At 41.0% G+C, this 26,186-nt stretch overlaps 10 protein-coding genes across 10 annotated transcripts; 7 read left to right on the plus strand and 3 right to left on the minus strand.

Annotated features, from left to right (window-relative positions):
* Positions 1–284: 284 nt before the first annotated feature.
* Positions 285–440, minus strand: CLUP02_06526 (uncharacterized protein; the record flags this gene model as incomplete). Its single annotated transcript, XM_049285525.1, has 1 exon — positions 285–440. A coding segment is annotated over one exon (156 nt), but the record flags the coding sequence as incomplete, so codon positions are not given.
* An 8,030-nt stretch (positions 441–8,470) lies between these two features.
* On the plus strand, positions 8,471–10,866 carry CLUP02_06527 (glycosyl hydrolase family 3 N terminal domain-containing protein; the record flags this gene model as incomplete). Its single annotated transcript, XM_049285526.1, has 3 exons — positions 8,471–8,609; positions 8,668–8,983; positions 9,042–10,866. The coding sequence occupies 3 exons, from the start codon at positions 8,471–8,473 to the stop codon at positions 10,864–10,866; spliced, it is 2,280 nt and encodes a 759-aa protein (XP_049142669.1).
* Positions 10,867–10,922: 56 nt separating this feature from the next.
* On the minus strand, positions 10,923–13,749 carry CLUP02_06528 (uncharacterized protein; the record flags this gene model as incomplete). Its single annotated transcript, XM_049285527.1, has 6 exons — positions 10,923–10,980; positions 11,253–11,652; positions 11,716–12,313; positions 12,844–13,573; positions 13,641–13,666; positions 13,726–13,749. 6 exons carry the CDS (start codon positions 13,747–13,749, stop codon positions 10,923–10,925), a joined length of 1,836 nt encoding a protein of 611 aa, XP_049142670.1.
* A 137-nt stretch (positions 13,750–13,886) lies between these two features.
* Positions 13,887–15,785, plus strand: CLUP02_06529 (cytochrome P450 CYP4/CYP19/CYP26 subfamilies; the record flags this gene model as incomplete). Its single annotated transcript, XM_049285528.1, has 5 exons — positions 13,887–13,977; positions 14,042–15,011; positions 15,071–15,207; positions 15,269–15,547; positions 15,619–15,785. 5 exons carry the CDS (start codon positions 13,887–13,889, stop codon positions 15,783–15,785), a joined length of 1,644 nt encoding a protein of 547 aa, XP_049142671.1.
* Positions 15,786–15,848: 63 nt separating this feature from the next.
* CLUP02_06530 (uncharacterized protein) lies at positions 15,849–16,266 on the plus strand (the record flags this gene model as incomplete). The annotated part of the gene is made up of 3 exons (XM_049285529.1): positions 15,849–15,871; positions 15,991–16,015; positions 16,147–16,266. 3 exons carry the CDS (start codon positions 15,849–15,851, stop codon positions 16,264–16,266), a joined length of 168 nt encoding a protein of 55 aa, XP_049142672.1.
* Positions 16,267–16,636: 370 nt separating this feature from the next.
* CLUP02_06531 (uncharacterized protein) lies at positions 16,637–20,149 on the plus strand (the record flags this gene model as incomplete). The annotated part of the gene is made up of 1 exon (XM_049285530.1): positions 16,637–20,149. One exon carries the CDS (start codon positions 16,637–16,639, stop codon positions 20,147–20,149), a length of 3,513 nt encoding a protein of 1,170 aa, XP_049142673.1.
* An 837-nt stretch (positions 20,150–20,986) lies between these two features.
* Positions 20,987–22,276, plus strand: CLUP02_06532 (uncharacterized protein; the record flags this gene model as incomplete). The annotated part of the gene is made up of 3 exons (XM_049285531.1): positions 20,987–21,322; positions 21,481–21,770; positions 21,850–22,276. 3 exons carry the CDS (start codon positions 20,987–20,989, stop codon positions 22,274–22,276), a joined length of 1,053 nt encoding a protein of 350 aa, XP_049142674.1.
* Positions 22,277–22,636: 360 nt separating this feature from the next.
* Positions 22,637–22,987, plus strand: CLUP02_06533 (uncharacterized protein; the record flags this gene model as incomplete). The annotated part of the gene is made up of 1 exon (XM_049285532.1): positions 22,637–22,987. The coding sequence occupies one exon, from the start codon at positions 22,637–22,639 to the stop codon at positions 22,985–22,987; it is 351 nt and encodes a 116-aa protein (XP_049142675.1).
* A 1,131-nt stretch (positions 22,988–24,118) lies between these two features.
* Positions 24,119–25,343, plus strand: CLUP02_06534 (uncharacterized protein; the record flags this gene model as incomplete). The annotated part of the gene is made up of 5 exons (XM_049285533.1): positions 24,119–24,473; positions 24,595–24,622; positions 24,686–24,810; positions 24,900–25,079; positions 25,162–25,343. The coding sequence occupies 5 exons, from the start codon at positions 24,119–24,121 to the stop codon at positions 25,341–25,343; spliced, it is 870 nt and encodes a 289-aa protein (XP_049142676.1).
* Positions 25,344–25,874: 531 nt separating this feature from the next.
* Positions 25,875–26,087, minus strand: CLUP02_06535 (uncharacterized protein; the record flags this gene model as incomplete). The annotated part of the gene is made up of 1 exon (XM_049285534.1): positions 25,875–26,087. The coding sequence occupies one exon, from the start codon at positions 26,085–26,087 to the stop codon at positions 25,875–25,877; it is 213 nt and encodes a 70-aa protein (XP_049142677.1).
* Positions 26,088–26,186: the final 99 nt, after the last annotated feature.

The following is a 26,186-nucleotide window of genomic DNA, read 5'->3' on the forward strand; positions in this document are numbered from 1 at the left end:
GTATCTTAGAGCTTTTAGAATACTATATAAATATACTTTTTATATATTTTAAAGTCGGGGGAGAAAATAAGGATATTATTAATATAAATAATAATAAAAATATTAACGTACTCCCGGAGTACGTAGTTAACTATTATTTAAAAAGTTACTAAAATATTAATAAATCCGAAAAGTATAATAAAGTACTTAAAAGGTCCTCTATAAGTTTAAAATACCGTTTTCTATTTATTTCCTTTTTTAATCCGAATTTAATTAAATACTTTTTTGAGATCTATAATAGTAAACTAGTTAGCTCTATAAAATAGATTTCTAAGCTTAGTAATAAGTAGTAAGGGGTAGTAATTCTTTTTCGTAATTTCGTTAAGTCTTTTATAATTAATAATAAGTCTTATTTTTTTATCTTTTTTTAATATAAAAAATAAAGGGAATCCGGCTAGAGAATTTAATAGTTAAATATATCCTTTTTCGAGTTTCTTATTAATATAGTCGTTAAAGTACTCTTATTTTTCTTAATTTATTAAGTGTATTAAATAGAACCTAGGTTATATCCCTTCTTTAAGTTCGATTTCTATATCCTAGTTACTATATTCTAATAATCCTATTTCTTTAAGTTTTATAAATAGTTTTATATATATTTAATACTCTTTAAGTATAGTTTAGAATCGTTACGATCCCTAATCGTTAGTACTAGTTATAAACTTTTTAAAGCTTTTTATTATTTTAATAAAAGCTATATATTATATTTATTTTCGTTTTTTAAGAGTTCTTAGAAATCCGTTTAAACCCTTTTTCTTCAAGTCGTTTAATAACTAAACTTTCTTAGAAGACCTAGCTAATAGTCTAATTTATTTATAAGTTATATTTTCATAACTACGAGATCCTTAAAATAACGTTAATATCTCCGATTTTTATAATATTATACTATAGTTATTTTTATTAATTATTAATATATATTAAGAAGTATACGGTCTCTTAATTAATATATCCGTAATTATAATTAACTCGTTCTCCTTTTACTATTTATAGTTAATATAAGTTATCCTTTTATACTTATAATAAATTAAGTTTATTTATTACTTTTAGTAAGATATAGGTTTTTTATACGCTATTATTAATAATAACGTTTAATCCTCGTTTATAAATATTAAAGTTAACTCGTAAGTATGCGTCGTTACGTTATTTAGTTATATATAAGAACTTTTCTTCCTTTTTTGCCTTTCGTCGTTCTTTTATAATTAGCTTTTTTAATTTTTTATTATTTATCTCTTTAAATAGTTCCTTTATTCGTATTTTTCTTAGTATTCCCTCTATACCTTAGTTTTTCTAATATAATAAATTTAGTATTAGTCGTATTTATAGTCTTCTTAATTTATATATTTATTATTAAAGTACTTTATAAAGAAGTTAGGGTTTAGGCTAAATATTACTTTATTGTTATTATTAAAGCTTAGTAATATTTAACTAAATAGTTAGTCTTCTACGTAAATATCCCTAATATATTTATTATTATATTTTCGTAAATAAAAACGACTATTTTATTTATATACGAGGTACTAAAAATATTTATTATCTAAGCATTCTACTTAAAATAATTCTTTATAAAAGGGGTCCTTGGGGTTAAGTAAAGAGTAATTTTTATTTATATAAGGGGTTATTATAACCTTTTTACGTTCTCTAGTTTTATAAAACTAAATAATTTAGTTATTTTTAAATAAATAAATATATTTATATTGTAGTTTATCGTCGTTCTTTTTAAAACTAGTATTATTAATATTAAATAATACTTTATACTCAATCTCTATTTAAATATGTCGTTAAGTAACGTTACGAAGTTCGTCCGAATTATAAAATAATTTTACTTTATTAAAATAAAAAGAACTAGTTCCTATTTTAATATCTTCTTTTTAATTTTAAAATCGATTCTTTTTTTATTAATAATTCCGAAATTAAGAGTCGGTCTCTTAAATACTTCGATCTTATCTTTATATATAAGGTCCTTAAACTATTCTTTAACTTTATAAATAAATCTTTTGTTACCGTCTATTTTTTATATTATATAAATAAACTTAGTTAGGATTTTATCTAAATCGAGTCCTTTTTTAAACTTAATAAATTATTTTTAGTTTATATAGTTTCGTTATATTATATATACGAGGTTACTTATAATCTTTTCTATATCGGGTCCTCTTTTTTAAAACTTAAGGAGCTACTCTTTTATATTAGCTAGGAGTCTTTACTTAATTTATTTTTTAAAAAAGTTAAGTATTCTTTATAATAGGGTCCGTTTTACCCTTTTTTTTTTTATATTTTTATAAATTTAAGAAAGTATAATAAAGTATTCAATATTCTTTTTAAGAGTATAGGGTTAATAAGTAAGTATCTCTTCTTTTCTTATTATTATTATTAAAGTTTTAATAAATAATAAGGTAAATCGTTTATTATTTTTAAGTTATTTAAAGTACTATCCTATTTATTTTTTATTATTTTAATAAGTAAAGTAGTTATTATTATAATAAGCTATTTATAAGAGTTATTTATAAGGAACTTCTTTACTTATAATATTAGCTCGCTTTTTTAAAATAAGTTAGTATTAAATACGCTTAGGTTATTAATAATCTCTAGCTATATATCTTAGTTTATTATAATTATAGTATTTAAGGTCCTTTTTTTATCGAAATATTTTTTTTTAGTAATACTAAGGTCTATTAATCCGCTATAATACCCGGTTATAATAGTTATTAATCTATACTTACGTTTATTATTAAGCTTAGATTAGTTATTCTAAGCGTTTTATTTTTTATATTCGAGGCGTCGTTCGTAAAGTTAATTATTAATTTTAATTATTATATCGATATAATTATAAAGTTTATTAAGTCGGTCTTAATAAAAAAAGGTTTTTTAAATTTTCTTTTTAGGCCGTAATAAAAGGCTACTATAAGTACTTCGTTACCCTAATCGAGCTTAGAAATAATTTATTTAAATTTAAATATATACTTACTTATTAACCCTTTTTATATAAGGGTTATAAGCCTTCGTTTAGTAATTCGTTCTTTATCGGGATTATTAAAAGTCTCCTTAAGTTTTTTTTTAAACTCGTTATAATTATTAAAGATTTTTTTAAATATTTTATTTTGAATATTACATTCGTTCTTAAAGTAGTTTTTTATAAAAGGTTCGAACTAAATAAGGGCATCCTTTTTAAAAAATAAAACTACGTAATAGACTTTATTAGCTTTAGTAATAAAAAAGGTCTTATAATAGTATAAATAAGCTCTAGTTTAAATAAAGAATCCTTAAAAAGTATCCGGGGACCCGTCGTAGGGTTCTAATTTAGAGTACTTAGCTCTAAGTACTAAGGGAGGTCGGGGCGCTATAAGCTAAATATAAAGTTATTTATTCTTATTTTTAAGTTTAAATATTATATTATATAATTATTAAATAGTAAGTATAATTATTTTAATAAGCTACGCCGTACTATTATTATTAACGGTTAATATATTCGTATTATTTAGTTAGTTTTTTATAAAATAAACTTATTAAATAAGAGTAATTAAAGTATTACGACTAGCTAGTTATAATAAGTATATTAGTAAAAGTTAAGGCTACGAATACTAAGTAAATAGTTTTATAATTATAATAGCTTTTTTAAAACTATATTTATAAGTTATAAAATAAATAAGGTTTTAGTAATTAATCGTAGTCTTATTAAAAGGGGTTTTTAATAAAAATAGCTAAAAGCGATCGTAAGATTTAATACTAAGTTAATTACTAAAAAAGCTATAAAAAGTCTATCTTTAGGCCCGGCTTAAATCTATACTATATATAAGTCCGCTTATAAATATATTTTTTATTAATAATTACTCTTATTTGTTAAGTAATTACTTAGTAAATATTAGTAAGCGATTATTTAAAATAATTATAGTAATTATTTTATTATGTAATTATTACTTCTTATTTATATATAACTTATTTATAGTTCTTCTGTTCTATAAGAATTACTTTATATTCCCGTATTCTTATATATATAATATACTATAACTACCATAAGCTTACGGGGCGGGCCCTAGTTTTAGTTATATATATTAAGTTATAATACTATCGTCCGCTTTATATTATAATATTCCGCTATAGGTATATTATAATATACTTTAATAACTTCTCTTTTTAACCCCTTATATAATAATATATAGGCGCAGTTACTATAATATAATAACCCTCTCGAGTTATATACTTAGCTCTATTATTACTTCTTCTTAACTAAGCGAGGCCGTTAGTTTTTTTTAGTTTATTACTTATCTTTTATAAAAGTATCCTCTTATTAAGTAGCCCGTAATTAACTTATTATTAATAACCCCTCCTTATTAAATACTATTTTAAGTACTCTTATTATATTAGAGTTTTATAAAACGAGTAGTTTATAATTTATAGTTTTAATAATAAGCTTAAATAGCTTTTTAAGTACTATACTATAACTTTAATACCCTAGGCTCGTAGCCCTGTTATACCTCTCGAAGTACTCTTTAGAGTTCCCTTAAACTAGAGCTCTTAACTTTTTTTATTTATTTCTCTGTATTATTACTAATTCTATTTCTAAAATACTTATTATCTTTTTTATTTAAGAGCTATTCTTATAGCTCGTTTTTATATACTTTATTATTATAATTCTAAAAAGCTTTTATAAGTTTTTAATATTATAAAAGTCTTCTTTTATTTTTAATAATAGCTTTTCCGCTCTATTATTATTATTACTTTTATTATAATTAGGTCTTTATAATAATTTATTTACTAAGTTCTTTATACTTAGCTTAAACCTAATTTTAATATTAAACACTACGAGTTTATTTAGCTAGCGTAACTATCTCCCGTTTAGCCTCTTTTTTATATTTAAAAACTATAAATTAAAATAATTTATAAATATTATAACTTAATTTTAGCTATAAGCAAAGTAGTATTACTAGTTCCTTAGTACGTTTATAATAACTAATAGCTCCGTATTTCCCGTATTATAATAACTCTCCGTATTTATTAATTTCCTTAATTTATAAGTAATTAAGTACTAATTACCCTTAAATAATTACGTAATTACTAAGCTAATAGCTCGAGCTAAAGTATTTATTTATAATTATATAAATAAAATAAGGTTAAAATATTATAATATTAGTACGTTAATAAATACTATTAATAGCCTTTTAAATAACTTTATAATAAGTATTAATAGCTCTAACTATCCTAGTTTTACTTTCTTTAATAAGTCTATTAAAAGTACTATTATCTTAGCGTAGTTACTAATAAATTTATAATAAAACCCCGTAAATCTAAAGAATATTTATATATTTTTAACGCTTTTTAAAAATAACTAATTCGTTATAGCTTTAGTACGCGCGGGTTCTATTTCTACGCTTTTATTAAATATAATATACTCTAAAAATCCTATACGTAATATATAGAACTTATATTTACTACTATTTAAATATAAGTTCTATTATTATAATTTTTATAGTACGCTCTATACGTACTCCTTATATACTACGTAGTTATTACTATATATTAAAATATTATTTAAATATATAATATAGATAGTATTAACTAAGCCGCTTAGAACGTTATTAATATATACTTAAAAAGTTACGGGCGCGTTAGTTAGCTTAAAAAGTATAACTAAGTATTTGAACTATTTATATTTAGTATAAAAAGCCGTTTTTTATTCATCGCTCTTAGCTATATATATATAATAATATATATTTTTAAGGTCTAGCTTTATAAAAATAGAAGTATTAAATAGTCTATTTAATATCTCTTTAATTAGTAGTAGTAGCGTTCTATCTTTTTATATAATCTTATTAATCGCTCTATAATTAACGTAAAGTCGTAGCTCTCCTCTTTTTTTAAATATAAAAGAAATAAGTATTTTAGCCAGGTTTATAGAGGGGCGTATCTAGCCCCTAGCTTTTATTTTTATTAAATAATTATATAAGATCTCGAGCTTATAGTTTAATAATAAGTAAATAGGTCCTTAGGAAATAAGCGCTACGTTATTTAGTTCAATATAGTAGTCGTATAGTACTTTATTTAGTAATAAAATAGCCTTTTTTTTAAGAATAAGTTATTAAAGTCTTAGTAACGTAGCTTTTAATCCTTAATTACGCTCGCTAATACTATATTACTATTTATAACTAAGTTAATTATAATATATACGAGTATTACTAAAACTAAGTCGTTTAGTAACCCCTTTTTTAGGGCGTTTAAGCGGATATATTATTTATAAATTAGATATTACTACTTTTTTTATTTCTAACTAATTAGTAAGTTAATATCCTCTAGTTAGGGAAAACCGAAAATAAGTATAAGTATTATAATATTAGCTATTACGAAGCGATATAACTATATCTCCGTTACGTAATTATTATTAATAATTCGAAGTTATAAGTAGTAGCTTCTTAGCGTCTCTATTTATTTATTCTTAATGTTTACTAACTATAATAATAAGTAAATTCGTAAATTAGTATTAAAGTTATTAAATAGCCTAATACTAACTACGTTCCCTTTTATTCCTAAATTAATAAGGGCGCTTAGCTTTTTTTATACGTAGTTTAGGTATATATAAGTTAAGATATTTAAGCGCCGCCCTTATTAATTACTAACTACTTTTTTTATTAAAATAGTATTTAAGCTTATTATTAATCCGCGCTATTTAGTTAAAGCGAGGTCTAATTAATAACTAATAGCCTTATACTCCTTTTAGTTATATTTATAGTATATAACGCTCGGGTAGTTATTAATAAAGTACCCGGTTTTATTATAATTATAATATTACTAATATTACTCTTATAATTATAAATAATTCTTTATAATATAGCTAGTCTCTTTATAATTATAGTACGTAGTATTTTTATTAAGTAAGTTATAGTATATTTTTTACGTATTTAACTTATTAATACCCCGGTATTTTCTTATTAATTCGTTCGAGTTTAAGTTAGAATATTACTTAGGGGACGTTTATAAGCTCCTTATTAATAATAAGGATTATTTAATACGTTTTATTAGTAATATTAACTATAAGCGAGTTTATAGAAGTTCTATTTATAATACTATTACGAAGTATAATTCGGGCCGTAGCTTACTTATTAATATAAAAATCCTCTATTTTTTTATTAAAATATATTCTAATTTTATCTTGAGCTTATTAATATAACTAACGAACTCGTTAACTCTTTTTTTTTAACTTTACGAAGTACTATTTAGTTATATATTTACTACTATTCCTTAATTAGCGAGATTAAATAGGTTATTTTATAAAAAGGTCTTTAGTTCTTCTTATATAACTTAGTTTATTATAAACCCAGGGGTCCTTTAATAATTAAAAATATAGTATATTTAAAAAGTCTTTATATTACTACTTAAGTAGTTAACTATATATATTACTTTATTATAATTTATTCTTATTTATTAAGCCTATAAGTTAAAATAATAATAATAATTAAAAAAAAAGCTTTATAAATCCTATACCGATTTATTAATATATAATAAGTTAAAGAGGGATAGCTGTCTAAATATAAACGTTCTATTTATAATATTTATTTAAGTTAAAAAGGAGTTAGTAAATAGGGGCTTAGGTAGTATAAACTCGTTATTTTATTATTACTTAAGTAGCGCTTTAAGTATAGCTTCGCTTATTAAACTATTTTTAATCCGGAGGTTTACGTTCTTATTTATATTAAAGCTAATATTTAAGGTTATTATAGCTAAGACCGTAGCTCTTAATACGAGGGCCGGGCTATTTAAAGAGCTTTATAAGTATTCTACATCTACTTATTTTTTATATAAGCGCTCTTTATACGTTATAATAAGATTTTTTTTTTTAATTATTGTTCTTATTCTTATAACTTTACTAACTTATTACTTATTATTCGGTTTAAGTATTAATAAATAAGGGTAGGAGGTTCGTTATTTTATTTAAAATTTATTAATATTTTCAGTAATACGGTCCTTTTATATTATTATTATATTATTTATCTTATTACGCTTCGTTTTTATATTATTTATTAAAGAGAAAGTAACTCTAGGGGGTTTAATAAAAAAAAGTCGTTTTTTTATTATTATTATAATACCGACTACGCTCTCTTATTATATCTCGTTTTTATTAATATTTTAAATTTCTAACCTAGTCCCTTTTATAAATAGAGATTTTAAATTATTAATAAGTATATAATATAAAAAAGAAGTTTATAGAGGTTAATTATTATTAAGGTCTAAAAAATAAATTATTAAAATCTACCCTTTTTTTAAGGTATATTACTAGCGCTCTATATATACCTAAGCTACTCCTTTATTACTTAGTCCCCCTCTTTATACCCCCTAAGCTATCCCTTAACTAACGAGGCCTGACCGGCGAGGCCTGACACCGATGCACCTATGCAGAGGCTTATAATGTTAGTGTTTAATGTTTATAAGAGTGACCTCCTTCCAATTCATGGCACTTTCTGTCCGATCTCAATCCATAATTTACCTACTTCTTACACTCAGAGCCATTGAGAACACTGAGATGCGTTCGACTGTCTTTTCTGCGTTGCTTTGCGCTGGCCTTGCCTCCGCTGTAGCTAACACGTTTGGTAAGCTAATGATCGTATTCCAAACAGGCGGTGGAAGTGGCAGCTAACAATCATGAAGTTAACTGGGACACCGCCGTTTCGAAGGCCAATGCAATTCTAGCAGAACTTACCCTCGAAGAGAAAACGGCAATCGTCACCGGTGCGAACCCGCTGACCGGCCTTGGTTGCATCGGCAGCATTGGTGCAATCCCGCGTCTCAACTTCTCTGGCATCTGTTACTCAGACGGTTGGTCTGGCGTGAACCGTGCCGATCTTACAAGTGTGTTTCCAGCGGGTTTGACAGCTGCTGCAACTTGGGATGCGGACTTGATGTACCGTCGTGCGGTGGCCATCGGCGAAGAATTTCGAGCAAAGGGCATGCATGCTTGCTTAGGGTAAACCTTATCGTTCTCATGGAATAAAGCGTTCTTGTGCTAACATATTGAATTCAAGTCCCGTGGCAGGGCCACTCGCCCGTCATCCGCTTGGAGGTCGTGTCTGGGAGGGGTTTTCTCCCGATCCCTACCCCACCGGCATCGCGATGGATCGCTCTATTCGAGGCCTCCAAAGCGTGGGTGTTCAGTCAATCACGAAACACTTCATCGGCAACGAGCAAGAAACGCAACGCACTAATGTCACCCTTCCTGATGGATCCAACATCGACGCCGTATCTACCAACATGGACGACCGCACCCTTCACGAGCTCTACCTCTGGCCTTTCATGGATGCCATCAACGCGAAGCCTGCCGCAGTCATGTGTAGTTACAATCGTTTCAACCAGACATACACTTGCGAGCACTCGAAGCTGCTGACTGGTATTCTGCGGGATGAGCTCGGTTTTGAGGGGTACACCGTGTCTGATTGGTATGCCACACACTCAACTGCGGCCTCTATCAACGCTGGCCTGGATATGGAAATGCCTGGCACAACTGTACCCGGACAGGGTACTTCATGGTTCGGAAGCCACGTCAAAGATGCCGTTCAAGATGGCAGCGTTTCTACAAATCGCTTAGATGAGATGGTTCGTCGTATTTTGACGCAGTACTACCTCCTAGGCCAAGATGATAGCAGCTTCCCGAGCCTGGATCCTTCAACTCTCTCAGTCATCGCAACCCAGTATCAACAAAATTTAGGAGATCTTGTCAGCAACACTCCTGCCAGAGATGTACGTGGTGACCACGCGAAGCTCATCCGAGAAATAGGGGCCGCCGGTGTTGTCCTGCTCAAAAACAATGACACGCTGCCTCTCATGACTCCTATGAACATTGGTGTCTTTGGCAATGATGCTGGCGACTTGACGGACGGCTTGATCTACCAAGACCCTCCTGCAACGAACGTCGGGTTCGAGTACGGAACTTTAGACATTGGCGGGGGCTCTAGTAGCGTTCGCCATACGTACGTGGTTACCCCGCTGGACGCCATCAAGGAGCGAGCCAAGGGCTTTGGGGCTCGCCTGCAGTACATCCTCAACAATGAACGTCTCGCAGCTGGGGACTTCCATAGCATTTACCCCGTGCCCGATGTATGCATCGTCTTCCTCAAGACCTTTGCCGCAGAGGGATTCGACCGCGTCTCCTTTGAGGCAGATTGGAACTCCACAACAGTGGTCACCCAGGTTGCGAATATGTGCAACAATACTGTTGTGATCACCCATTCCGTTGGTGTCAACACCATGCCATGGGCTAGCCATCCTAATGTTCGCGCCATCATCGCCGCTCACCTGCCTGGCGAACAGACTGGTAATTCCATCGCTGACGTCCTCTGGGGCGACGTCAACCCATCTGGTAGACTGCCTTACACCATTCCAAAGACTGAAGCGGGCTATGACATCCCGGTTACGAACCTGACAAGCGATGAGGTTTCTTCTCCTGGTGCGTGGCAAGCCAACTTTACCGAGGGTCTAAATATCGACTATCGTCATTTCGACGCCGAGGGAATCGAGCCGCTGTACGAGTTTGGATTTGGTCTAAGCTACACAACTTTCGACCTGTCGTCCGACCTCTCAGTCAAGGCTTTGACAGCAAACATGGCACCTTTGGCTCGCGCTGCGAATGAGTCTTCAGTACCTCTGAGCGACCTATTCCTTCCCGTGGCGAACGCGACGATTCAAGTGGCGAACACCGGCGATCGAAGCGGCGCAACCGTTGTTCAACTCTACTTGTCACTGCCTACTGATTCGGCTCCCTCTGGCACACCTGTCCAGGTCCTTCGAGGCTTCTCAAAGGTTGAGCTAGGTCCAGGGGAGACCCGCGAGGTTGCTTTCGAGTTGAATCGTTGAGACTTCAGCTACTGGGACACTGATGCTCAGACTTGGCGCATTCCCGTAGGAGATTTTCAACTCCATGTTGGCTTCAGTTCGAGGAACCTTCTGGAACCGATCAAATTTTCGATGCTGTGAAGGGTGTCAGAAAGTTTGACATTGCCCACCATCTTTTTCAGGGTTGAATCGCTTTCTTTGAAGGCGTTCCATGAATAGTTTTCTCCTCTCTCATTATAATTATTTGTAAGAGACCGAAACGGGTTGTATCTCAGGAATTGACGAGAATTGATTCGTAATGGTACCAACGGGCGGATAGTAACAAAGCAGGAAGACGGAACTCAAATCATGTTATTTTACGACTCTCAGCTACGCGACGCTCGACTGACTACCCTAGTTCCACATACTCCCATTTTTCTGCGCATTCCTGCATAATGTTCAATTCGGAAGCTGGCCCATTCTCGAGACCAGCAAGAACTACAATCACCAGGCTCGCCTGGGCAAAGGTGACTTTGATTTGATTGATGATGCAAAAGTGCTTCACGCTCATTTCACCTTTGTCCGCCCATTTATTCCAATCATCTAGTACTTGGCACAGAGACTTAGCAAAAGCTTGTTCAGTCACCATACGAAACAATATAGTCTTTGTGGCTTCCTCCATCGTCTGCATGGCTGGGATGTGATCTCGGGAGCGCAACCAACCGAGGGTGGCCTCACGAAGCTCCGTACCTGTCATAGCAGGCGTGTGAAGAGCTTTTTCTATGCGTTTGACGTCGCTATCGAATTCAGCGCGGCGTTTCTTGCGTACTGCTATCATGATTAGCCACGATATTCGAAATTCACCTTTCTAGACGTGCATATAACACTGACTTTCTATCTCTCTCTCTTTCCAAATGTTGTTGTCTATTGGTGATGTATGTATTTGCTCTTCCTGGCTACTTCCCTCCGATTTGAGGTATTTGCGGGTAAATATGGGCGATATTTCTTCGATTCCCTTGCCATACAGTAACCTGATAACGCCTTCCGGAATGGAATCTGGCTTTGCGAGTCGGCGTATATTGGTTGGAACTCTGTAATGCAAAATTGGGGTTGAGCTTTCCGCGTACAGTGCCATTGCGCAGCTGGCGAACCAAATCCCCTGGTGACTGAGGTCATTATCGGTCCGCAGATGTTCGATGTTGAACGAGTCACATTTTCTGGAGCTTGGATACGCAGCTACCAACCCATTATTTGTCACATCGCAAGTTATTGAACCAGAGTCACTCTTTACTTCATCCGCTGGCTCCCGGTGTCTGTGATCCCGGTGGTGGTGACACGGGAGAGTGATAGATCCATGCGTAGTGAATCTCACTGGTCCATCTCTGAGGAAAGACGACCAGTCGCTCCTCGAACCTGACCGAACGAACTCAAGGGAAATTGAGCTTTCAGAGTCATGGTAGGAGGCCACCTGAAGTATCAAAGTCGACTCCTGCGGAGTGTCACTCAGAGTCATCAAGTGACGACCTCGCACCCAAAGTGGCCTTTCTTGGAGCTCACACCACCCCGTTGTATCGACTGTCCAGCGCTTATACCCATTCAAATCAATCAAACAAATAAGTCAAACAAACAGTCAAATATAGGAATTTCAGTAAGTCAAACAATCAAATATTCTAGCCCATATATTTAGTATATTTGATCAAATCTAGAATCTAAGGGTGGGCCCGAATATAATAATAATATACCGAGAAAATACGGTAAAAAAGGGGCCGCCCGGACCCGGATTCGAACACCGGACCTCCGGTATTAAAGTGGGCCCGCCGAAAAAATTTCGGCGGCTCCGGCGCAGAATCCACTGCATTATTTACACCTCTAAACGGGCTATAGAAATTTCTAGCAAATTAATCAAATATTCATCAAATAAGTCAAACAATCAAATATAGCGCGAGAAATCAGCCAAACAATCAAATATGAGGTTCATATTTGATTTGTTTGTATGGGTATAAGCGCTGCGACTGTCACACGAGCCGACCGGTAAAGTCGAAGGATCAGATCCCAGAAACGTATTTGAGCCCGCGGTTGTCGGAGATTGTCTCCAGGTTGCGTTCTTTGGGTTCTGGTCCCAATTTGGTGCCCTTTCCATTTCAAGAATGACCAACTACCTCCGGGAATATCACCGCCTTGTAGCGGTGGAAGGTATTCTTCTCTCAATGTCGATGTCGTTGGGCTCAGATTTCTTAGAGGAATATCGTCATTTGAAACAATTGGTTGATGTTCTGTGGTATCATCACTGGGTTGTCTCTGCGGTGATTGAATACGGTACCTGGGAAACTCCACTTCAACAATGCGGTTGAAGATATCTGAGCGGAGTGGTGGAGAAATTCCGTTGCGGCGTAGCACCCGCTTGATCTTGTGCAGATGGATCAGAGTGGCAACAACATTGTAAATGATTGGAAGCAATCCAATAACCGTCAGCGGGACGCCAATGTAGGTGATGAGATCGGAGGCTGAAGGCAAACCAGAATCCCCAGAGGACATCTCGATGCAATGAACGCGGATCCTGTGAACGACCGACAAGTTTGAGCCAGGGAAGCAGAGGGTGCAAACCCGGGCTATCAAATGGACCCAAAAAAAAGCCAAGCCGAGTCTACCAACTAGATTACCGGCCGGCTTGTGATGTTTGGCAAATTCATTGGTGTGATAAAGGATATTAGCGCCAACCAGCCGTGCCAGCCTGCCGCAAAGCTGGGTGCTACAAACACATTGTTATCCCGGATCTGAAAAAGTTGATTGGATTGGTTTCGCTTGTGTAACGACACGAATCTGCCCGGCTACTGTTGGAGTGCTGTAGAGAAATCAGGCATCCAATCGGGTGGCTGCGATTATCATCATTATATATCATACCAAGGCTGGGTGCATGGCATACATATTCCAAAACCAATAAAGCATGCAATTGACCAAGAATAGCATGTATCCCGATGTTGTTTTCCAAAGCCGGTAAAGCCGGTCAGCCGGAAGCCAACATCCTCACACCAACATATTCGTGATGTAGCTCTAGCACGAACATGAAATTCCAGGCTTTACATCACCCGGCCTACTTCTACGATTCTGTGTCTGCTATTACTGTTACCTTCTTGAATACCGACCTTCAATCTTGTGTTCTATTGCGGGTAACACCTTGACCATATCTCCACGAGGATGTCGTCCACACCTCTTATAGGCCCTACTGCACACAGCGGTTGGCCATTCCTCCTTCTGCGCAGCTTTTTTCTCGCAGGAACACTGGCATATTGCGTCAGATGGTATTTGCAATATAGAAAAGTTCAGCTGGAAGAGGAAGCTATCGGAGCTCAACACGGTTGCAAGCCGGTACAGGCCACTCTACCATATAGATGGCCTTTTGCGCTTGATCTTCTCAAGCGCCAGTACGATGCGTTGCCTAGCGGCCGTTTGCTAGAGTTCCAGACACGGTATATGAAGATTGCTCCGACTCTGAGGATTGATATTCTCGGAGAAGGCTATATCATAACCGATCCTGTTAACATCGAAGCAATCTTGAGCACTCGTTTCGAGGACTTCGGCTTAGGTTCCCGCCGGATAGGGCTCATGCCCCTGCTAGGTGAAGGTATTTTCACGCAAGACGGGCCAGCTTGGCGCCACTCTCGGGAGCTATTACGTCGTCAGTTTTCACGCATCAGAGACTCCGAGCTCACGGCATTTGAAGAGCATACAGACATACTTGTCCGCGCTCTTGAGCACGAGTCACAGACGTCTACTGTTGTGGATATGCAGCCTCACTTTTTTGAGTACACATTGGGTACCACTACGCATCTTCTTTTCGGTGAGCCACATCACAGCCTTCCCGAACATGAAAGGCTTGCTCTCCGCGACAATTTCGACTATGCGACGTTGATTTCAGCTATAAGACTCCGTCTAGCCGATCTTTCCTGGCTCTATACGCCAAGGAAATTCCGAGACGCTTGCAAGGGCGTTCGGGACTGGGCCACCTTCTTCTCCGATAAAGCACTGGACTTCATGGAGGAACATGGCGAAGAAGCTGCCATGAATAAATACTCTTTCATTGTAGACCTCTGGCGTGATACGCATGATCGAAACATTGTTCGGGATCAGTTGTTGCACGTTCTCATAGCCGGTAGAGACACTACTGCCTGTCTTCTCAGCTGGACATTGTCAGTTCGCACACTCATGTTTCAAGCAATTTTTGGCTTGCATGCTAAGCAAGAAACAGTTTCCACCTCGTCCGCAATCCTGACTTGATAAATCGTCTGAGATCCGAGATGGCGAGCGCAGCAACCCCCAACAGTGGCATTCTTACGCGGAAACATATTCAACAACTTCCATTCCTGAGGTGTTGCCTCAATGAGAGTACGTCATGAATAGCCTATTTTACTTGCCTCGACAATTTGATTGACTCACGTTTTACCAGCACTTCGTCTGTACCCGCAACTTCCTGTCAATGTCCGCTTCGCAATCCGTACTACCATCTTGCCCCGCGGCGGTGGGCCAGATGGCGAATCACCCGTCTTACTCCGCAAAGGCGTTGGCCTCGGGTGGTCCACATATCATCTGCATCGAAACGAAGCTATATATGGTCCTGATGCTTGCGTATACCGACCGAGTCGGTGGGAAGATGGTGACTTGATCCGCAAAGCTGGGCTCGGTGGCTTCTTAGATTTTCATGGTGGACCACGCGTATGTCTCGGCAGTGAGTGCGATTGCTTCCGTACTAATATCGGTTCTCCCAAATTATCAGAGTAATGTTGACTTCTTGGACAGAGGACTATGCAATAATGGAGTCGAGCTATGCAATCGTCAAGATCCTGCAAAGATATCCTAACATTCGACTTCCTCCCGGTGTACCTAATGAGCCTGTTGGAGGGGAGAAGCAGAACCTGGGCATCGTTTTGACTAGCGCGGAAGGAACCAAGGTCTTGCTCGAATAACATGAGGTTGGAGAACAATTTCACGCCTCTTTACTTCAGCGGGGAATGATCGGGTGCCCAGTCATGGTGGCTATCATCAAATACCTGTTTGTGATATTTTATGCTGGTTACTCACTCAACTCTTCTTCTCTATGAAAGATTCGATGGTACCTTCTGCACCGTGTCAATTAATGGGCGTGGCCAAGTGAGAGACAGAAGCCCGTAGCCACATCACCGTTGAGCTGTACCACGTGCCCGCGTCCTAAGTCCGGCACATGAAGTCCATGTGCTGACAAGCTACAAGGTAGGTACTTTAGCTTACGTACATCTCTTCAGGATAATAAAGCATTGGATGAGCAGGCTATCGAAACAGGTGTGCCAGTTGCCTCGGTTGCCCCAAGACGCCGAGACGCGGAGTAGTCTTCACAGCCAGGAAGCCAACCACCGAACCAGTCTTGCAGCCGGGCCACCATCCCCCGTCTCCTTTCACCTTAGTAGATGACGATGACAACCTTCAAGGTGATTATTCCTGCATTTCTTGATTTTCTAGGTCTTGGGTGGTCAAGCTGTGTTACCGCATGGTTTTCCAATATTATGTCACATTGTCGGAAAAGGACATCTAACGCGGATGTCAGCCCGGGGCAAATGGCAATCAGTGACAGCCTGCTTTTCGTTCGGCTTATCGGAAGCACCTTCTATTTATAGTAGAATTTCGTTGGTTCCCCTCTCGCGCCGAGCCTCCCAGTCCAGATGGATGCATGACCGACGGCCGCTCTTCGTTCCCAGAGCGAAGGCAACCCCCAAATAATTCACCTACTTCAATTTCTTTCAGTTTACTCCATGATTTGATTTAGACAGGCAGTCACGACAATATGGCAGATGACACATGTTCTTTTTCTTCGTCTGCTACAACTATGTTGTCGGCGGGCCCATCCACCGCTTCTATTGCTTCTGCCGAAGGATATCTGATCCAGCCTGAGGTTTACTTTGTCATCCAACAACTACACAGGACTCTCGAAAAGATCTTGGGCTACTTGTTTGACATCAAAGATCACTGGTCAGATAATTCCTCGAGAAGCGAGTCCTATGGATTGGAGGGGGCAGCCCATTTGCTCTCTGGCGAGTGTGAGAAGCTCCAAACACTTCAGCATGCTACTTACGGCCACTGCCACGGCTGGCTTGCCATCTGGAATTTGGTCTACACTCTGGTGAACCGTTGCCAGAACGAAGCTGCTAATCCCTTGAAGGGATATCTTCATCAACTACTCGCCCGCGATGAAGCACAGTCATCCAGCGGCAGTCGGTTTCTCCATTTATTACAACAGTATGAAAGCATGATCCGCACGCTGGATAATCACAGAGAGCTCTTATGTGCCCTGCGGATTGCACTCGAACTCGCTAAAAGCACCCATGAGATAGAGATGGCTCTCCAAGAGAACAATTCACAAGACTCAGACGACACCCGACATCACTTGCAAAGGGCTTATGAAGCATCAGGTCTTCTCAAGAGACACACGGACCAGCTTCGTTATGGAAGCTTACAGAAAGCCCCCGATGTCAAGCAAGTGATTGAAACAACAGAAGATGTACGCAAGGCCTGGCGTTTACTCTCGAGAAACGTGCATTTCACAGAACGAGCACCAGGAAATAATCACTATATTGGGCAAAAGGACAAATTAGAGGAGATCAGGAAGGCTCTAGAGCCGGAGCAGCCTGATGCTCCCGTGTCTGAGCAGAAGCGCTTCGTTATCCAAGGCCTGCCTGGGTCGGGGAAGTCAGAGATGGCTCTCAAGTTTGCTACTGAGTATCGAGGGCAGTTTTGGGGTGTATTTTGGGTCGATGCCAGCAGCGAGACCAACGCAAAGGCATCATACCTCGAGATGGCCAAAGTGTTTGGTGTCAACTCGACAGAGCAGGCAGCAAAACAACACTTGAGCACCCGACACCCGTGTCGTCCTTGGCTTCTGATCATCGACAATGCCGATGACGACAAGATATCGCTTGATACACTGGCGCCATCTGGGAAGAACGGCTATATTCTCGTCACCACACGAAATCCAGAGAAGACCGTCTTTGGGACCGCTGGTCAAAAATACCTGCAGCTGAGTTCCATGCGGAAGGACGATGCCAGCGAGCTGCTTCTCGTCGCCGCGGATTACAAAAAGAAGAATTATGGTCAAGGAATTTTGGAAGAGGTCGCGAACATATGCCAACAGCTGCATTACCTTCCCTTGGCGCTTGTCCATGCGGGAAAGGCTATTCGTCATCATGCCTTGAAGATGCGGGAGTATATGGGTTATTTTAGGAAGGAAGCCAATATCATCCGCGAACGATGGAGGCAGCGCGGCATACACCAAGATCTCGATCCTCAGAACATTCCATCAGGCGCCAAAATCTTCGATGACAACGACAATATGTCTGTTTTTGCCAGCTTTGAGCTCCTGACCTTTAGTCAACTTAATACGTCCAGTGACGAAAGCTTCACTGATGCTATCCAGCTTCTTCAAATCTTTTCATTCTTAGACCCCCAGAACATCAAGGTCGAGCTCCTCGTACAAGCGGCTCTGAATCCCCTTCGAGAAGTTACTGAAAGAAGCGAGGGCCAGAAGCAGGAGGCCGAGATTCTGCAACGCCTTGGTCTCAAGAACCGCACTTCTTGGACTGAAGTCGTACAGCGAGCCATCCAAGCCGCGTCTAGCCTTTCGAATTTCCCACCTGTTTTACCGGAGGCCTTGAAGAACCCGCGAAATCTGGACGTGGATGACTTGAGAGACCAAGTCAAATACCGAGTTGATAATGCTGTGCGCCTCCTAGCATCCCGATCACTTATCATGAGAGCGACCAGAGACAACAAATCAACCAGGGACGGCGAGATGACTTATACCGGTGATGAAAATGAAGAGGAAAATTCGGCTGTCGAATACTATATGCATCCTCTTGTGCACGAGTGGATTCGTGAACGACCGAGCCTTTCAGTTGCTGAGCAAGCTCTATTTTGCCAATACGCTTTGAGCATTCTTTCGAATTCAGTCCGCATAGTCGGCGGAAATGAGGATGCAGACACGGTTTTTCGGGTTGCCTTGAAGCCGCACATCGAAATGGCCTTGAGTCTTTCAAATCCGATCAAGGAACGATTAGAGACGAATTTAACCCGGGGGAAAAACGACTGGTGGTACAAAAGATGGACACGACGGGCGACACAGCTATTTTCTGGGCCCTGGGAGACTCAGATGCAGATGAGCCAGAATGCTAGATTTGGCAAGGTGTTCCTGGAGAGTGGTGCCTTTAAAGAAGGAGAGGGCCGATTGTCTATCGTGCACAATTATCTCATACAGCGTCTTGGACCTGATCATCAACTTACGAACCTCGCGAAATTAGGGTTAGCTAAAGCATTGCTCCTCCAGACACGACGGAAAGCATCTACTGAATTGTTGCGGCAAGTACATTCTTCACGCCGTAAGACACTAGGGGACAAGCACCCCCAAACGTTAGAGATTACGACGGAGCTCGCCGAAAGCGTACTTGCTTTGGGCCGCATTTCGGAATCCTTTGGTCTTTGTAAGCAGGCCCTCACTGGCCTCGAGCAAGCATACGGAGTTTGCCACCGAAAAACGATTCACTGTGCCCATCTTATAGGGCATGTTCATTTCTTCTACAACGATTTTGAGGCCTGTCTTACGCAACACCGCAAGGTCATGCAGCTCGTCAAGCAGAACGCCAACGAGAAGCCGAGAGATGGGTCTGTCTCTGAGTTAGAGACACTCGTGTATCAGGAGCATCTCGCAGGTGCTCTCATGACTGTTTCTCGAAGTAAACCAGAGCCACAGCGTGAGAGATACTTGGCTGAAGCAGACCAGTTGTGTAACAATGTTGTCAAACGGCGTGAACGCATGTTTAGCCGGTCCCATCCATTGACCCTCTATGGCCGAGCTCAACAGGGCCGGGTCCTAGCGGCTCGTTATCACCAGAACCCAGATAAACTGGCTGAGATCGCGAAGATGATGTTCGAGACGCTTGAGATCGCGCAGAAGAATCTCGGAGATAGTCATCTCGGCGTCTTGGCCGGTCAAAAGTGGTACGCCGAGGTGCTGATACAACAGGGACGCTTGGATGAGGCGGAAGATTACCTGCGCAAGGCTTGTGACAAAGAGAAATACGCCGATGCTAGCGATATGGATGGTGAGCATCCGGACAGGATATGGCACGTCTGGGAACTTGTGCAACTCCTCGAGCGCAAGGGAAACCTGAATGAGGCATTGGAGCTGTGCCGAGAGCTTGAGGCAAACATTCAGACTGTTGGTGGGCATGGGCTAGGCCCCAGCCATCGATTTAACAAACGGCTACTCCAAAGGATCGAGGTGTTAGAGACGCAAATAGGGGTATGAGCTCTTTGTATTTCCAGAATGATGGTACGGGCTATTAAAACCAAGGCATGTGATCATAAAGAGTAGGAAAGTTAGCCCGGGATAAATCACTTATCGGTCGACTATTATCTGATTGATCACTGGGCTCCGGAGACGAAATCCGCCATTCATCTGGATGTTTCCTCCTATGTGTTGTTAATTGTGAGGTTCTATGTGATGGACCTGGCAATCTGATTGTCAGCGGTTGACACTTAGGGAAAGTTCATAGCCAACCTTTCTAACGGACATGGTGATAATGAGGTGGGCGTTGATATATGCTAGCAGGGTAACCGATCGGCTGAAGGAATAAAGTAGCTCAAATTTTTCTTAGAGCATCTACTTGAGGGAGTCAACGACGGAACTCACTGTCTTTCCGTGCCTTCCCTCAAAGACGGCTCCGTGAATAGGCACGCCGGCAGTCATTGAGGAGAGACTATCTCGGCAATTGGTATCCGAACATGGGTACAAGACACGACCATCGTGCTGGTGACACCACAGCTCGAGTTGGCATTCTCGACAGAATCAGGCAATAAATAAATCAGAGACATGCATGTCTTAGATTCCGAATTACGTTTCAAGTAGCCTATTTCGTCTTCTGCCGTGTCAATTTCCTTGTCGTCGCACAAAGTTCCTATAGAAAATGATGTGGCTTGGTAGTCAATTCCATAAACCTCCCTGTTTCCCCCTGCCTGCTATTGCAAAGACGCCTTGCTATTTCAGACGGTCGCAAGTCTACAAAATCCAGAGCTTCTTTCTCTAGCATCGGAAATCATGTTCTAATGTCTTTTCCTTCAAGTGTTGAGGCCGATACCTGCAATAATGGGTGCCTTTGTCTCCAAACAGCCCTACTCCTATCAAGGCTGCGGTGCGGTCACCGACGCGGCCAATATTCTAGACCTTCAGTATGACGATCCGACAAATAACGGCCCTACAGAGTGCCAGGATACATGCATCGCTAACTCGCGTGCTGCGGCACTACTACTCGATGGGAAATGCTACTGCTCCAAGGACGGTATAACCAGCATCGAGTTTGCCGCCGATCCTCCCCCAGACGAACAACTTTGCACCATCTCATGTAGCGAAGTACTACCGCCGATTATTTCTGGGCTTCCCCCTATCAGTCTCCCGTGTGGTGGCTATGACAATGGAGTTCCAGTATATATTGTCTATGCCATTTCAACAGTGTCCACGGCACCAACAGCGAGTAGCACCTCGTCGAGTGCGTCGCCAACCTCCACGATTACTTCTGCATCATCCCCGGTTGTGACAACAACCTTTCAAACGACATCTGACACGACTTCCACGTCTATCAGCCCTTCAACTTCCCCCACATCAACCTCTTCAACTTTCTCCTCCACTTCATCATCATCCCCGGACTCTCCTTCCTCGACATCATCTGTAACCTCCTCTTCCACGTCTTCATTCTCAGATACAACTTCATCGGCGTTACCTTCAACCTTCTCTTCTACAACAGCGTTACCCTTAGATTCTTCTTCGTTGACGTCAACTTCCACCCTATCTTCTACCTCATTGTTGTTCTCGAATTCTCCTTCTTCGACATTGTCTTCAAACTTCTCTACACCATCATCCTCTACAATTTCTAGTGATACCTACAGTACGCTGGGTACAACTTCCTTTTCATCAGGAAGCAGCATTACAACACCCTCCGTTAATCTCACCAGTGCCGACAATAGTCCGACGAAAACGTCCGCTTCTAGCCTGGCTTCGACCAGCACGCCCTCGACGACAAGTGAACCAACTCCTACCAGCCCAGCCTCGACTACGAGTACTACAGCCAGTTCTTCCTCTAGGACAACAATTAGTGGTACGACGAGCAGTAGCGCAACAGCCACCACTTTGTCGGATACCTCATCGAGGGACGGGCTCTCTTCGTCTACCACAGTTATCACCGCAAGTGATCCACCTTTCTCCAACACTACGATCTCCACCACTCGAACCTTCACTCTCCCTTCGACTGGCAGTGCAGACAGCTTGTTACCGTCTACTGCCACTAGTCTTATCAGCACCGTCACAACAGTCTCACCCTCTTTGATCGGACTTCCGTTCCATTTGGAGGTTATCCCGCCGACCGGCCTGTCTCGCAAATAGGCTTTCTTGTTAGATTCGTATAGAGTTCGGTAGGATTGCGATTTTGGTGGTGTGGCTCGCCTTCATTTGTTTTAGAATTCTCAAAATGGTTATGAAGTTCAGGCCATCAAAGATTGCCATAATTGATTGTTGAATATTGAATAATGGCAACCGGTATCTTCAGTAGTAGCATGTCTACAGAGCTTAAAAAAATGTGTCTTCTTGATGGGCTTGCATGGCGAACTTCCCTCTCTCCGAAAAAGCCCGTTGTTGCTCCGGTCCCTGCGTCGTCGGCCCGGACCCGATGTTTCTGGCCCCACAAATGCCGCTTTCGGTTTCGGCGAGCGGTTCGCACCAAGGCTCCGGCAGACTGACCACAAAATGACTGTACACGTAGTCTTAGACGAGAGCTTGCAGAAAGAAGCCGTTGATCTAGGCGTCAAGGCAGTCGTCTTCGAAGCCGATGCCTTTGAGACAGGAATCAGTACGATCCGCACCGCAGATGACGAAGGCTTCGCTAATCTCTCCACGAATTCGGACTATCGGGGCCTCGCCGAGGATGGCTTTGGCGACTTCGTCCTCAAGGTTCTCATCAATCACCATTCGGACACTGAGAGGCTTCCGGGATCGGTGTGGGACTTGGTTAAGGGCCAGTGCATGGCCGCGGATAGGCCCTTCCAGATCCGGGGGCCTGCCGGGGCGTATGCGTTGGCTACTATGAGGCAGAAGTGAGAGGAGCAGCCTCAGCTTCGCAAGTGGTAGACTGTTGCGCTTAGCGCGACAAAAGAATGGTTTAGTTATGAGTCAGGATCTGATTGATCGGATCTCGATTGTGAGAATGTTGAAGTGAAGGTATCTTTGATCCAACAGCCAAAAAGCATCTGAAGGACCACATAGAAATCATTCAAGATAATCAAAAAAAGAGTTCACCTCGGTAGGCTACATCTCTTGGTTCTCTTACTGTGATTCGAACTCGGGTACTCGCTAAGCCTGTCGTCGAGTAGGCTGGTTGGCGTGTTGATTGTTGACCTTAGACTACTCCACCACCCAGCCAGTTTGGTCTGACCCGTCGACCTAGACGGGCGCCTGCTGGCTGGTGACGGGAATGGAATTGACGGGGGGTTATGTACCTTTGGCTGCTATTACAAGTTCCCGCGTACGTATACTGTATATTCCTTCAAGTATCCGGACGATCCACCTGGGAGTGATTCAATGATGACGACGGATGCCTTGATCTGAACTCGCCTTTCTGTGAAAGTAGGCACTAACTGCAGTCATTCGTCCAAGGCTGAAGCAATCACCATTAGCTTTCAGGCGGATATACCGTCATACAACCCCAGCAATCTACATATATCAAGCATAGAGATCCAACTATATCTGAGTAGTGTTCGTCGCCAGGTTGTTTCAATCTCAGGCGGCTCAACTTACATGAACATGGAGGAGAATACACATACAACCCGGCATTAGTGAACGGCAGTTGTCCCCGTCACTTCGCGGCTCGGACATGCCCCTCAGCCCGTTTGCGGGGGTGGGGTAGCCCCCGACGCCGGCCACTCGGACTCTTGGCCCGGTCCGAGTGAGGTATCTTATGAGTGGCTCGTACTCGACCCTCAGCAACATGCGACACCATCTGAGAGGTTTGAATCGGTTTTCTGTAACGGTATTACGGATTTACGATCTAGTGGTGGTCGCTTGAAGGAGGGGCGTCAACCCGCCGAGGCACGATGCTTACACCAACGCTCGAGTTCTTTACGGCCACAAATATGCATACTGCCTTAGCATTGTATAAATTTCTCAAGATTGCCTGCAAACCTTCCGCTCCTCACCACCTTCATCCTACTATCAGTCCTCTCACTCGGAATAATGCGCTCCAAAAAACTCCGTGTCGCAGTGATAGGCCCCAAAGGTCAAGCAGGAAGATGCGTTGTCGACGAGCTCCTCACGCGAGGCCACGCCGTCGTCGGCGTCTCCCGCAACCCCCCAAATCAATGGAACCCCGGCACCGGCGACGGATCATACACCTCGACCTCTGTCGACATCTACACCGAGCAGAAGAAAGTCATCGACATCTTCTCGTCAGACTTTGACGCCATCGTGTGCGCCTATGGGCCCAGCTTGGCGAACCTGGATACCGTATACGAGGACGGCGTCGAGGCGCATGGGAGGATAAAGACTGTACTGTTGGCTTCGACGCACGAGGGCCCTTTTATTATTGTTGGTATGTGATTTCAAGGCCGGTGACGGGATTCAGTATGTATGGGAGGGGTTTGTTGCTGAAGTTTTGAGGATACTAGGTGGAGCGGGATCTATTCACGTCGCAAACCGTCTTCAACTTACAGATCAGAAGGACTTTGCGTATAGCTGGTGGTATGCGAACCCCTCAGCTCACATATGGAAGAGAACTTGGAACTAATAGCGCTGGTTGACTAGGTGGGCATGGCCCGACGAGCACCTCGACTACATGACCGCGCGAGGCCTGGATCACGGAAGCCAGTTCATAAGCTTAGTTGCCGTCTTGATGAAGTGGAGTAGAAGTCACATCCAGCAACCCAGGTGTAAGTCTCTCTCACTCTTAGTTGGTTCGCCGCGGCTGGAAGAGAATACGCAGCGTCTCGTTGCTAAAGACAGTGTTTTCTCTTCTCAGCCTACTCCTGGCTTCTGAGACCGGTCACGTATCTAGTCCAACGCTGGCTCAAACGCTGCATGACGGACAGGAAGACCATCGCTCTAATCACCATGTGTCGGGTGGCCTTCACGATGTGGAACGGCGTCACTGAGAAGTCGTGGACCTTCCTCTCACCTCCAGGTCTCTTGCGTGATAAAGGTCAGTCTCTTCTCCTCAACTGTTTGTCTTCCGATTTAAAGACTGGCAGACTCGAGCAGTTGACTCTAAGGACAATTTATAGGTGTGCGGACTGGAGAGTACAAGATCTTCATCGACACGCCCGAGAACCCGGCGGCAGAGGCAGCGGAGAATGGAATCTATAATGAGGATATGGCGGTTGCCATCGTTGACGAGGTGGAGAATAACAAGCTTGCGTTCAAGCATTGGAGCTGTACGGGCCTTATCGGGCTGCGTAAATGGTAAGGTAGTTGTTAGAACAAGGTTTCTCATAAAGTCGCAAATGGCGCTGCAAGGGTCACTCAGTAGAGACGATGTTGTACGCAATCACGGCCTCTATCAACCTTGCAGTGATGCTCACTTTAGCCTTTTGCGGACAATTAAGGCGGGCCACTTCTTGTCAGGACGCCTGAAGGATGAACTGCTTGACTGTGAAGAAGGTACTCGAGAATACGAGCAGGATAGACCGCGAGGGTCACTACTTAGCCAATGAATCATCGTCACCATTCTAACAGCAAGCATCTGGGCCGTATGGTCGAGGGGTTAATCGGACTGCAGAGGTCCCGGTTAGGCAGTGAAGACTCCTGCTTATTTCGGGATCCAAGTTCGATTCCTCGATCGGTCGTCTCATTGTTGTTTTTTATTTTTTATTTTGCTTTCTCCCCTTCCCTCAGTTGTTGTAGACCCCATAGGTGGGGATATCGAACAGCTCCCACGCCATATCACGGTTGCGAAACCTTGTTATAAGATTCGGACTCTTGTTGCTGATCATTCTACTTACTCGCCGGCCGGTCGATGGGTTCCAACTTGAAGTCGTGATCCGCCCCGGGTGCTATAGCCGGGCGCCGGCTTGGCCGCCGTTTCCGACATTGCCGCCGCGCCCGAGAGGAGAATCCCAACGACGGAGCCGGTGGATCCACTGGCGTCAAGAGAGACCATTAAGTCTGTGCTGACAGGCACGGTGCCAGTAATTGTGCGGTTAAGAGACATTTGATGTAGTTTTTACAGGTGCAGTGGCTTTTTCAAAGGGAGATCAAAATGAGGAACATAGTCAGGCCAGTGTCCATTCGGCCGATTGCAAAATTGACC

The sequence above is a fragment of the Colletotrichum lupini genome, chromosome 3 (assembly GCF_023278565.1).
Source record: "Colletotrichum lupini chromosome 3, complete sequence".
Taxonomy (NCBI): Eukaryota; Fungi; Ascomycota; class Sordariomycetes; order Glomerellales; family Glomerellaceae; genus Colletotrichum; species Colletotrichum lupini.